Raw genomic sequence first — 13,879 nt, forward strand, 5'->3', positions numbered from 1 at the left:
TTTGTGTTATCCTGCAGATAGTGAAAAACCAATGAAATCCATGCCTTCTCAGCAGAGAAGCGTGCGGTTTTCCTTAACCATCAACCCATATAATCATCGCCCCTCCTTTGCTCTGCGTTTGACAGCTAATTGAATTGAAAACCGTTTTTTGCCCCTTGTGTCAATATTGGGCAGTTTCCCACTTGTCTTAAAGGCTGGGTGGTTTTCTGGGGAGCCAGATCAGTCATCCCCAGGGTCTACAGTAACCACCACACCCACAGGAGCCTTGGCTTCCACTGACTTTACCACCCTGGGTCAACAAGGCCCTCATGCTGTCATTGGCCTCATGTCGCCTTCGCTACACCCTCTCCTTCACCTCACTTCTCTGTCTGTGGGAGTTGGCGGCCTGTTTGACTCACCACCTCTCCCTCTCCCATGGTATGATGTCACACTGCGAATGAGGTGCTTTCCAACTGCATTATATGTGGATTTTGTATACATGAGAAGTTTATACAGCAATTTTACTGGATTAGCAAGGGTTTTTTTTATGTCTACTGGCCACAAGTCTTCCAGCACATGAAGTTATAAAGGGTCATTTGTTAGGACCCTCTTGTATGGGACATTTTTAGCATGGCCTGGTCAGGTTTAGGCACAAAAACAACTTGGTTGGCTTTAGAAAAGATAGTGGTTTGGGTTGAAATGAGAACTGTTGACAGAAACAGGAAGCAAACATTTACCACTGCTGACACGAAATCAACACTCATCTCCCGCTACAGCTGCATATCAGCCACTCTCTGTCAGAGACCACTCGGTACCCAGATATTCTTTCAAAACAGCATCAACTGGCGGTGAGATAATATCTATCTACTGTCTACTTTTCTTCATGACCTATCTGTTCAGTCTTCTGGGGTGGATAAGCTGCTACTGGACATACTCAACTTCCCTACAATGCATTGCATCTTTTCAGACTGAAAAATGTCATTCTTGAATTAGCCAGATGTAGTCTGAAAAGAATTACAACATTGTTCTAAGCAAAAGATCTTTCTTCCAACCATCACCTCTCACGGCATCATGGCTAAATTTCCAGATCAAACATCCTTTGGATAATGTGACCAAATGTTTGAAATTCACCAGAGTTTTTGTTTTTACCGAATAAAATAAAATGAAATATCGAGATTCATCGAGTGAAAAGTAACAGCTTTTAGTCCAATTGGTTGCCCACTGGACACCGAGATATATCTGAACAGTTTGTGTCCAGAAATGGTGTGACAGAAGTAAACTTTAAGAAATGAACTGTGTTAAATGCTAGCGCCCAATGGTTTTAGATGTCATGCTACCACACCCACCTCCCATGCTCGTGGTTGTGTTTGAATCCAGTGCAGGTTACTTAGGCAGTAGTTGTTTATGTGTTGAGAACACTCTGCTCCCCTCCATGAGGTTTAGATCAATAAAATCAGAAAAGGCAAAGGAGGAGGCCAACAGAGTTCCACAACGTCTTTCCGTATGAACTCATCTCTTCCAAATCTCCACAGACATTTAATCTGACATTCATGTAGGGGCCAAAGCCAGTGATTATTGCTTTTTATTAGTGTTGATCAAACGTGAACACTTGTTAATGACCAATGAAAACCAGAGATGCAGTGAAGGGAAGCAGATGCATTGGAACAGCTCCACAGCAGCTTCTAATTGTGATTTGATAGAGACATCACATCACTTGTGGAGTATTTGATTTATTGATGTTGACTTGGTGTTATCCAATCACAATTATAGAATCTGTTAGTTGGGCAGCAGTGTGGCTAATCAGTGCTACGCAGACCGAACCACTTTGAAAAATACATCCCAGTTGGGGGCTGATGGTTTAGAAATTTCGTAATTAGATACAAGCTAAGCTAACCAGATTTTTATTGGGAATGTACCGTGGCATGCCTTCTTCTGGAAGTAGCCCAGGTGGTTAATATTCCACAGTGATTTGGAGATTATAGAGGAATGTGGGTCTGTTTTAAATGTGTGTTTGATGCGGGTTACTCTGCCGTCAGCGTCTTGGAGCAGGGCGTCAAGCAAAATGGTCAAACTACAAACAGAGATGTAAAACACATACTTTCGTGAATAGGAACGATAAAAAAATGTGTTTTCTGTAAAGATTTAATTTTGCAGAAAATTTAAATAATCCCTTCATCAAAGCCTGTTGGTTGTTGGTTGGTGTGGTTTGATCTTGTTAGTAAAATATGACACGGATAGACGGCTTAGCCTGTTAATGATTGAGCAGATTTCTCTGAGTTTGTACATTGTGTCTGTATGAGTAGAAGGATGTTGTTATTAGTCTCAAGTGTCCCTGCTGATTAGCCTTTAGAAGCAGGGACACATTATTTACAAGGCCTATTATAGAGACCTGAATGCATCACATGCCAGCAAGACTGTCTCTTTTGAAAGCAAAAAACCCTGAGGCTGTTCGCTCCAATCAAGCGTCATCTGGAAGGCCAAGAAAAGATGGCTTTGGCATCTTACAGATTTAAAAGACTTGAAACCTTTCATGGTGATTAACCTTCTGTTTGCTCCTGGTTTTCTCCGTGTGGCACCAGTTGATCTTGTGGCAGCATGTCAGAAAATAAATTGCTGGAAAGGGCCCCTTGGAGGTCTTGGCTTTGGTGTTGGTTATTTTCCTCTAGATTTGCCCCCAATGGAATAGAAGGGAAGACTGTCTCCTTTTCCCATCCTGTGGATGGCATGAGCCCCTCCTGCCTCCCACACATTCTCAGGTTTTCCAGCCCACCAAGGGGAGAAGCTCAACGCTGAGGTAGCCTCTCAGACAGTCCCCTGGGGATGTTGGTGAAGGGCTCTGAGCCCTGTAATTGATGGACCAGACCTTTCAGTTGTCTTACACCCCCAGGCTGGGTGGTCCACTGAATGATTGTACCAAATTAACAATTAAAGATCTCAATACAGGAACCCATCTGACTGGGATCTGAAGAGGTAGAGTGGGTCAGTTATCCAAATGATCCTGGTTTGATGCCTGAGCGTCCTTGAGCAAGACCCTGAATCCCTAACTGCTCCTGATGCCTTTGCCATCAGTGTGTGAATGTGTTTTTGATTGGTGGGTAGACTATAAAAGCATTATATAAATGCAGACCATTTGCCATTAAAATCTTTCCTTTCCCAGCCTCCTGCCCCTCTGTTCTCTTTGATTTTGCATAAGCTCTCCTTTCATTTACCCTCAGCAGTGCCTTCCTCCAAGCGAATGTCACTTTCATATTAAAAAGAGGCTTAAAGGATTTAATCAGATTTCGGGTAGAATCACCAATAATGAATGTCGAAGGAATTTGAATTAAATTTTACAAGTCAGGGAATTCAAGCAAATATTATTCAACAGTTGCCAGGGGAATGCACAACACAACTGAATGGAGAGGGACAATACATTAGTGAGGGGTGACAAAGTCTTTTGTTGATCAGGGTTAAATGGGTAGACAACAATTGGAAGTTTCTCTCTGTACCTTCACTGGATACAGACCAGTCTGGATTTAAACCCCTGTAACCAAGGGTGACACTAATGATGCGCAGCTTGAGTTCACTCTTGCAAACCACTGCCTGTGTAACTCTACACAAATGTTTTCGACTGAAATGATTGTAGAAGCCAGCAGGAGAATGGAGACATCATTGCTTTGCATGAGAAGAAATTTGTTTTCTAGATTTGTGTAGACACTAAAAAAAACACATGTTTTAGTTTTCAATTTATCTGAAGTTCTGGTCTAATCGTTTTTCAAGATGAATACAAGACACATTTTTGATTTGTTATTAACCAAACTTTTACATGTAAGACTGAGCACAGAGGGATTTATTAAACTTTAACCCCAACTCCAAAAAAAAAAAAAAAAATCTAACATAAACTGCTGAGGCTCTGCAGTGTATCAGACACATACATTATTTTGGAGGTCCCTTGTCTACTTCCTCATGCAGATGTTCATTAGCTGCTTTGCCTCGCTTGAAGCCATGTTGCTCCTTGGGAACAATAAAGATCCACAGAACTGAACTGACCTGTGATAATATGCAGTTTTTTAGATCCAGAAGGCACATAAAGAAATAGTCAGGACTGTAAATTTAGCCAAATAAGCCCCTACGTGCAAGTCAAGTGTCTATCTGTCAAGTGTATATCTTGAATCATTCATCATCATGCCAGTTTAAAACCTCTTTTTCATTTTCAGTCCTGAAGTAGTCTGCGGTGCTATCTGTCCTCTGAAGCCATTTTGAAACAAGTGAAGTGAGTTGTCTCTCAGATTCATGTTGAAGCTGTTACTTCCAGAGGTCTTCTCGTCCCTGCTAATAAGCTTTATTGAGACAGACCTCCCCCCACTGGGTTTCCCTTGGCATGTGCGCCCTGCTGTCACTCAAGCCAGACTTTCCCTGATCCCATCCCCGCAGGTGGGCATGCCCACCGCCCTACCACAACAGCTCGTTACTCAGAAATTTTAGATGGGGATTAGGAGGGCGTGGAGGAAGACGATGAGGTGGGCAGACAGGAACAAGGGCAATGCTTTGACACACTTCCCCTCCTTTCCTCTTGCCCCCTTCATACTGACCCACTTCTGCTCTGTCAACCCTCAGGTACATTGACCCTGCCTGGTCCACTGGGTCACAGCAGGACCAAAAACATAACTCAGTTTCCAGGACCTCGTTCCCAGAAAGCTTCCTTGTGGCACACATTCCAGTCACTCTTGGGAAAGCGAGACTGATTCAAGAGCTTTTGCTGGGTTTTATTGACTGTATATGTTTTATGCGGTTGTGTTAGTATCTTGAATGCACTCCAAAGGCCAACAATTGCAGTTCTCCAATCAGCGCTGGTCAGAAATGATTATCTGCCCAGATGAACTGATTTCAGACCCAATCTTAAGCCTCCCAAACTGCTCGCAGACTCATCAAGGCCACCCCTGATCATTTTAATAAGTTTGATACTTTGATTTTAAACCAGGATGACTACATGGGTACTTCCCAACCTGAAACCAATCAGAAAGCAGCCCCAGATCAGCTGATAGTGTTGCCAAACAATGGTAAACATTTAAGACTTAAGGCTAGCATTAGCTAGTACATGGAAATGACGAGTAAAACGCATCCTCAGTTCTTGGTGAGGGACCTGTCTCAGCTGTCTGTCCCAGAACATTTTTAAAGTGGACTGTTTTTGCCATCTGTCTCCATTCTTTCTCTTGCTGCAAAGCATTACGACAACTAATTGTAGCAGAGAGTCAGTCCCCATTATATTTACATCTGCTTCCACATCACATCATGTGAGAGAGATGACTTGCACTGCTTTCTCTCTTGCACGATTATCTTGAGATCCTTTAGTGTGTGATGTGCTGGTATTTTCATATCTTCTAATGTGTGTATGTTTGACGTAAGAAGCAAGAAGAGCTTTGAAGAATCTCTTTATAGTGCTTGATGCAGCCACATTTAACAATCAATTAGGATTTTAGACGTCCTGTAGTGTTTGCCCAGTTGAAGCAGAGCAGAACATTGATGAGTTTGCCTCCAATATGTGGTGGGATAGGTGGCTGAAGAAGACAGATTATAGATCTCTGAGCTGCCCACCGCACAGATCAAAACTCTGGTCCACACATGCTGGAGCTCTGGTCTGCAATAGTGCGGCTTCTCCCCCTTTTCCCAGACTTTTCTGCCAGAGGAAGAGAAGTGTTTTCTTTGCTGACAAGACTGATTTCTGTTTGTGGTAAATGTTGGACTCTACTTTATTTTTCATTCATTTGCTCATAATGTGCGTTCAAGAAAGGAGTAATGTTAATAAAAATTGAACTCGATTTTTGTAGTGTAACAGAGCTGGTCGACTCATGAATATGAAAAGTTTGTTTGAGCTTAAACATGACAAAGATAATTGTAAAAATGCTTTTGTGTTAACAGCATTTTCTCTTTGTTTGTGCAGAAGTGCGAAACAGAACCACCAGACCTCTACTGTCTATGCTTTAATTTATCTGAGAAGTGAGGAAACACAAGCCAGCTACACTTACACTCAAATGCAAACAGATACTTTACTTTCACCACATGATAGTTGCACTGACCTCTCTGTACATTTAATGGAGCGTACTGGGGCTTGAGCCGGTGCCGAATGAGTAATGACCTGATGTTTTCAGACCTCACTGATAATATGGTCGCACTGGGGCAGACACGCTACGTTATTTACTGCAGCACTTCTCTGAATCTCAAATGTACACACCTGAAGCACACGCCATATGATTTTTATTGCTCTGGCAAAACAAGCAGAAAGAGGTTTTGGGCCAATTTGTGCACTTTCCCGTGCGCCAGTCATTAATAGTCATTCCCAGTGAAAACAGTTAAAGACATTAGTCTGTTGTTTAAGTAGATTTGCATTGTGGTTGATGGTAAAGGTCAGTGCTGTCACATCGTTTGCCTCAATATTTTTTATGAAATAAGCACTTCCTTAATCTGCCTCTGGGGATTGTGGAGAATTATAGGTAATATGATTATGAATGACGTCGCGTGTTATCGTTACATTCTGCTGTATGGCAGTGCTGTCTTATAAATGTGGTTGATGGGGATTCATTTCCTTACACTCACTTTTGAGTCCCATAGGGCCCGGCTGGTGGTCCCCTCATTGTTTCTCTTGCCAAGATGCTCACATCTGTAAATTATATGGTCCTCTCCTTGCACCATGCTCCTTCTCTCCATCCACGATGAATGTTTTGTGACATAAAAGCAGTGCACTGTAAGATCATTTTGCCCCTCTAAACTTCTGCTCTCTCTTTATCTCTTGCAGCATATACCGTGATTGCTAATGGTCAAGTGGAATGTTCCACAGGATATAAAAGGCTAAATATCACAAACTGTCAAGGTAAGCAATAAACTGGATTGAAAAATGCACTTCAGTACTGTAGGATATTGTATGATTTAACTCACTGGCAATTTTAATAGGTAGTTTAGTCTGTACAAAAACAAAGCATCACTACATTCAATCAAATATAATGGCATGGATGTGATAAAAAGTTACTGCCCATATGTTTTCACAGAGACCTCTATAAAAGTATTCCTTGATGTATGCCTGGTCCATATGGCAGCCAGGTTAAGACTACAATTAGCCTTGCTCCAGGGTTAGAGTTCAGCAGCCAGTAGCCCAGGGATGCTGTATAAATAATTTTTTTTGTGGGTTCTGACAGGATAACGTTTGTTGGTTAGCCTTCTTTTCAGCAGAGGAGATGCTGAATGACTGATAGTGTAGCCATATTTCTGTATGTAAAAAAAGAAACAGCAACAATGAACGATCGGTTCATTCACTCGGACGCTTTTGTTCAAAAGAAAACTTTGCAGTTGATTTAATTCAATTATATGATTGGCTATCTCTTAATTTGCCGGCATGGCTCTGTTCCAGTACTTCTCTGTCCATGGAGCGCCGCAGAGACCCCCAAAGAGTAGAGAACAGAGTCAGCAACAATGATATGAGAATTGACTTAAGTCAGGCACACCATGTAAACAAGGAGTTTGGGTGGAGGTGGTTTGCAAGACGGCATGTGGAGGAAGCAGGCTGAAGGCAGACTGAAGCAGCTTAAATAAGGCGCCAGCTTAAATAAGGCGCCCTGACTGACATTTATCTTATGTGGAAGGGAATCAGCCGAACCACTTGAATGTATTGAAGTAGATAACTGGGTTGCAAGCTGAAGGGAGCTAGCATGGAACTGCTGATAATCAGCGAATATAAGAGAGCTGCAACAACTTCGGACTTTTCGGAGCTCATGAACTAACCCCCCTCTACATTTCCTCAACATTTATCTCAGGGGTTCTACCTCAGAGTGACTTGTTATCAGCTGGCTGGCATATCATGTAGACCCAATGACCCACAGTTATATTAACTTGGTGAATCTTAAATTCAGTGTTCACTCTCTTTAAGCTGTTTTTACTGTCAACTTCTGAGGAACATATATAACTTTTTACCCTCTAAGGGCTTCACTGGATTCAACTAACTTCGGTTCAGTAGTGAGCTGGTAGTGCACGGTAGGTTTTTAGAAATCTATCTTTTCAAAACAGGGGCTTGCTGTAGACAAACACAATGCAATGAAAGTGAAGAGAGTGTAAGCAGTTAAGCTGTGTGCTGGATAGCGAAACAATGAGCTGAAACTTGCTATAAAGCTCTGTGAAACCAAGAAGACCTGCAGAGACTTATGACAAGTCACTGCTGGTTCATCATCACAAGACACGCCTCTGACATTACATACTGCCACTTGAAAGAGTGTTTTTGTAAAAAAAGGAAAAAGAAAAAGGATTATACTTGCTCTATGCGGGGATTGATGAGTCTTCTTGGTACCCAGTGACTCGATTGATGGTGTCATACTCAACAAAACCTATGTGTTTTCTGATCTACGCGGTACTTTTGGCCTTGATGATTTCAGGTTTGGACCGAGGTGAGAACGATGTTTTAATTAAGACCTGTGGACAGGAAGATACTTATTTTTCAATCGTGTAAAGGAGCCAACTAATGTGGAAATGTATCTTTCTTCTACTCGTGCTTTTCTTTTATGATTGTTTCAAGATGTTGTCGCTCCCCCCCCCCCTTTCAGTTGCTCATTTTTTGAGTTCCAAAAAAGCCAAACTGACAGTTATCCACTGTATTCATTGGAACGCTTTAAAGTCTTGGTCCAGTTTTTACATTCCCTAAGGTCGCACAATGATTGCCAAAGAGGCAAAAATCTGCTTTTTCTGGAATTTTGTCATTACTATCATGTTGGTGCCCAACTTGCCAAACTGGAGCTTCTGCTCAGTGCTCATACACTGCTGCAAGTGTGTAATTAGAAGAAGAGAAGAATTTACCTCACTTTCAGGTTCTGCGCTAGTACTTCGATGTTTGTGCTCTACACCTCAAAACAATAAGATGTTCCAGCAGAGCCAGTTGCTCTCGGAGCCAAAGTCCCTTATCTTCACAATCTGCTTCTCAGAAACCAGGTCATCTGAAAGGACCATTTGTTGCCGTCATTGTAAGGTGAAAGGCCGACGCAGATGCTTTTGTCATTTGCATCGGCAAATTTGACATCATCTTTTATTTTATATGTAAAACATATTTATAATATTGGCTCGAGAGGTTGAGAGACCCAGATATATTAGGCTATGCAGTTAAAAATAAACGGAAAACATACTTTAGCGGGTAATGGTAGTTTTAGCCGTCTTATAAGAATGTACATTCCATATTCACAGTCTCTAAACACATGCATTTTGGGCCTCATAAGTTATGTCTGGTTTGAGACTACCAAAGAACGTATACAGCACTCCCTTTTGCTATAACAGCCAATATATAATAAAGAGAGTAACGTAGCCAGTTTCCAATACAGTGTCCATAAATAATCCTGCAGGTGTTTATAGGAATTTTGTTTTTAAAGGAGTTTGAGCTAAAGGTCAAACGGGGTCACAGCAGACAGGTGGTCCCTTAGGCTGGACTTTTGTATGTGTTAGGTGTCATTTAATAATAAAAACAGTCACAATAAAAGCTGCTGATAGATTCCTATGAGCTGCATCTGGGTTCTTACAACAATATGTCACTGAGAGCAACCACGCATTAACTCAGAAATGATGTTGAGATTAGTTGTGGTCATGACAGGATGTCATGGAAGTCAGATCCAATCCCAGTCAACCCACCAGCAGACTGTAACAATAGCACTAATCTGGTACTCAACACAGAACCAGGGATTAAAGACCCCATGTGATGAAGGCTGAGCCCAACACTGACCTGAACTCTGACCAGAAAGCACACTGCTTAAACTAAACCCAAGGTCCCACACAGAATACTGTTGTTTACAGCTTTTAAAGTGTTATATTAGCCATGTTAGCAGAGATGGGCATCTGTCTTTATATTATATGCTCCATCTTGACTCATAATGACTTTGCGGTGACAGGTGACTTTTGTAAGCAGCGAAGCAGGTTTGTTCTTGTATGATATTGAGCCTAAAAGCTTTAGCGCTTCTACCCCTGGTTTATTTACCTGTATCTATATTTGTGACAGAAAGGTGTAAAGAAAAACTTACAGCAACAGAGACACAACAGCCCAGCAAACAAAAGCAACATTGAGGCATTCCCTGGATTTATTTTTGTCCGCAGAATTTATCAGCCTCAATCCTTTATAAGCTCACTTTTTCCAGCAGGAAGCAAAACAACAAAACAAGAGCAGATTAATTAGAATTGGGAAAATCTGTGGTGGCAGACTGTTGAGTTCCAGTCGTCAAAGCAATGAGGAAAGACCTAATGATGCACTCTTTGTTTAACACGGTAGAACAACAAACTTTGCCTGGTTCCAGTGTGATCGCATGACTAAGCGGCTGAAATATGTCCCCCCATGCTCCTGGCTGACACACGAACTGGCTAGCCTGCCTCCATTTGGCTTAGTGACTCAGGAGCTGTTGGCGCAATAAGCACTGGCCACCGTATCGGTCCAGCACATGGTTTAGGTCAGACAGAGGGGAAAAGCACTTTATGACTTTCAGTTCGGTGTCAACTGGAAATACTGTGACCTTGTTGGACCCGGTAAAGTAAAGATGCTGAGGAAACAAAGTGTTGAGAGAGTGATCGGTCCTGCACTCAGGAAGTCCATTAACACAAAATACCTTTATATTTTTTCAGTTTATCTATGAAAGTTTCAAACATTAATTCTCTCCCAGAAATAAGTCGCGTTAACAACTGAATTGTTAAAGCAACGTGTTTTGGCTTTTGGCCTCATCTCAGGCTCACGTCTCCAGATTATTTTTTTAATTCTTTCTCTGTGAGCCTTGGTGTAGGTGAAGTTTTACCAGACACCCTTACTGATGCATTTATGTAGTCTGTGCATTTTTTAATGTATGTATATTTTTTACGAATAAGAGCAACATTACTAAATTAACATATAAAAAAACAAAGGTGATGCTGCAAAATATTTTGCCCATTTGCATCTCAAAGTCAAGGTTTTAGAGTTTAAAAAAATCCTATCTGATATTGAGTGAGTCATGGTTAAATGTATCAGGCTTGATTCCTCATGTCATCACTCCCTCGTTCCATACTGTTGCGAGATGTGAAGTTTTCTTTATCTCATCGCCTCTCAACAGCTGGTGTTTGTTTTGTTACTTTTCAAGGTGTGAATAATTTCTACAACCTCTCACCGTTGTTGGTCTGCAGCCATGCGAGATCTGTATTTCAGTGACGATCAAAACTTCCCCATACATCCATATGAACCTCATGACTGATGTACTTCACATTTCACAGACATCAACGAGTGCCTGCTGCCTGGGATCTGCAGGAACGCCGAATGTCTCAACACCAAAGGAAGCTACAAGTGCATATGTAAACTAGGTTTCATGTTAGATCCTGCAAGAAGTCACTGTGTCTGTAAGTATTCCTCACTGTTTGCGTAAAAAAAATGTGTTGCATTGCTTTGTATAATGGATGTATGAACTTTCTCCACAGCGGACAAGGCAGTGTCAGCCCAGAAGGCGTTGTGCTACAGATCGGTGTCAGCTGGCACATGCTCTCTACCACTGTCTCAGCACATCACCAAGCAGATCTGCTGCTGCAGCCGAGTGGGCAAAGCCTGGGGCACTGGATGTGATCGATGCCCTCTGCCGGGATCAGGTACCTGAAGTGACCCCTTCCTCTTCAAGTACACATGCAGTTCTAGCTCTTTAAAGCTAGTACTTTGTGTTCACAGGTTGCAAACTTGACTTTCCCTTTTCTTGTTTTACTGTATGTGCCGGAGTTAAAGCATCTTATAGAATGTAAAATGTCACTAGCAATCTTGTGTGAGGGTAAGCAATGGTAGTGAAAGCACCAGCAATAAATGTTTACCACTCAGTCACCATTCTGTCGTCCGCCAGGCGTGTAAAGGAGTTCAAAATAATCAAATGTGTTTGGAGTGGAAAAGAACCAAAAACATAACAGTTTTCATATTTTGGAGGCTACATAATAGTGGGAGTCAGTCTTATGTTATCACTCCAGCCCAGTGAGAGAAACCCCACTAATAGACCGGCAAAGCTTCACAGCAGAAGTAAATAACTTAGCCAAGTGAAACATGGGAAGTAGTTGTCATCTTTTTCTTTTTTTGGGGGGGCTGATCTAATCTTCAAAGACTCTCAGAGAAACAGGCTGGTTTTATGGAGTTTCTGTACAGGCCAGTGATTCATGGGGATTGTCATAGATCAGATATCACAGACACAGACCTCCATGGTGTTGCTCAGCCAAGAGTGACACAGTACACGGACACACAGACTCGGATTCCTCCAATCCTGGCTTTTGTAAGGCCTGACAAACTGTTAGATCCATGTTCTGAACAAAGCAGCCAGGCCCATTACTTGTGACTTGGTAACAAGAGCCCACTGACTTTTATTCCATATTCACCCCAGTTTCTCTGATGTGGCTCTTGATCATATATAGCCCCATTTCCCTCCACTTTAAATTCATCAATCAGTAGCCTAGCATATCCACGTTTCCTGCATTTACACAAGCATTTACTGCTACCACATATCTGTCATTACTCATATCTCTATTCCAGACTCTATTGGCGTAGAGTTGCTGGTTTCAGGTCAGGTAGGGGACACAGCGCTTCTCACTTGTAATGGATTCACCATCGCTGAGGTTTGCTCGGCTCAGGCACAAAGAGGTGCAGTTTCCCTTTTCTCATCTAGCCGGACTCTACACACACTCGCGCGCGCGCGCACACACACACACACACACACACACACCTCCAAAACCAAACAGTTCAAAGGTCAAACTGCATCTTGTATACCCCAGTTACCACTAAATCTTTCCAAATCCCCAAGTTGGTAGCTCCTTGTGACAGCTGTCACTGGCCTGCCCCGGCCAGCAAGTTCTGCAAAAGCTGAAATGCAACCTCCTCTTTTGCAGTTGCGCACAGCATGCTCAGCATTACACTGTTACGCAGATGGCTCATGGTAATGGTGTGAACATTAGACAGACATGTGAGTCACAATTACCCTCTGGCAGTGTTTGGAGTTGGCTTCAAGAGGGGAAGAGAAGTATAGAAATGATTTCTGTGGTTTATTTATTGTGTTTCCTACCCTGCAGATCATTTCAAGGAGATCTGCCCAGCTGGTCATGGATATACCTACTCACTATCTGATGTGCAGTTTTCTGTCACACATCTGGAGCATGATGACCTTCAGAGCACAGGATTTTCATGGGAGGAGCAGAGCCCTGCCTATCCTCAGCCTCCATCCTCCCAGCCATCACTGCAGTGGCCTAGTGGGCCTCAGTATCCCATCTACCCACAGAGTCCACATGTACCCCAACTCCCAGAGTCCCCAGAGACAGCATACGTACCCCAGTATCCTCTCACCCCACAGCAACCTCTCTATCCCTCTCACCCAGCCAGAGAAACACCTACACAGCCAGAAGGTGAGAGTAAAATGTTTGGGTACATGACATCTCTGCCAAGTTGACTTTAAGGTTGGTAAATGTTTACTGGTAGAAATGAGTAGTTGTTGCTGCTGAGAGTTCCTCACAGATTATGCACTTAGGCCTTCCGCTTATCCAAACATCACTTAACTGCTTGAATATTTTTACCACAAACCCTCGCATAAACAATACAAGGCAGGAGAATGATTACATAATACATTTTTTTTTCTACAGGATGTAAATAGATTAAAATTTCTTTTTCGAGACTCCAAACATCAACAGGATGTTTTAAACTCCACAAATAAAAGCTTTGTCTATCACCGAATATATTCAGAGTAGCATTCATATCCCACATCCATCAAAGTGAAGCTGAGCATCACATTAATGCACACAAGTAATCCACGTCGTCAATACACCTAAATCCTCAGGATTTTCTGAAAATATATATGCGCCTGACTCCGTGCTTGTGAGATTCCCTCCTGGCATGGCCACAACATTTGGAGTTATATGAGGAGACAATTCTGTAAAT

The 13,879-nt window shown here is 42.3% G+C and overlaps 1 protein-coding gene across 2 annotated transcripts in view; it reads left to right on the forward strand.

The window, feature by feature from the left end:
* LOC147246677 (latent-transforming growth factor beta-binding protein 2-like) overlaps positions 1-13,879 on the forward strand; it is an 89,499-nt gene that overhangs the window by 45,721 nt on the left and 29,899 nt on the right. For both annotated transcript variants that reach the window (XM_086181939.1, XM_086181940.1), the window contains 4 exons: positions 6,752-6,826; positions 11,206-11,328; positions 11,407-11,571; positions 13,021-13,350. In XM_086181939.1, the coding sequence (XP_086038065.1) occupies positions 6,752-6,826; positions 11,206-11,328; positions 11,407-11,571; positions 13,021-13,350 (693 nt within the window). The remainder of the gene's footprint in view (positions 1-6,751; positions 6,827-11,205; positions 11,329-11,406; positions 11,572-13,020; positions 13,351-13,879) is intronic.

Source organism: Aulostomus chinensis, chromosome 17 (genome assembly GCF_037954235.1).
Source record: "Aulostomus chinensis isolate RoL2024-O1b breed Wild chromosome 17, RoL_Achi_v1.0, whole genome shotgun sequence".
NCBI classification, from domain to species: domain Eukaryota; kingdom Metazoa; phylum Chordata; class Actinopteri; order Syngnathiformes; family Aulostomidae; genus Aulostomus; species Aulostomus chinensis.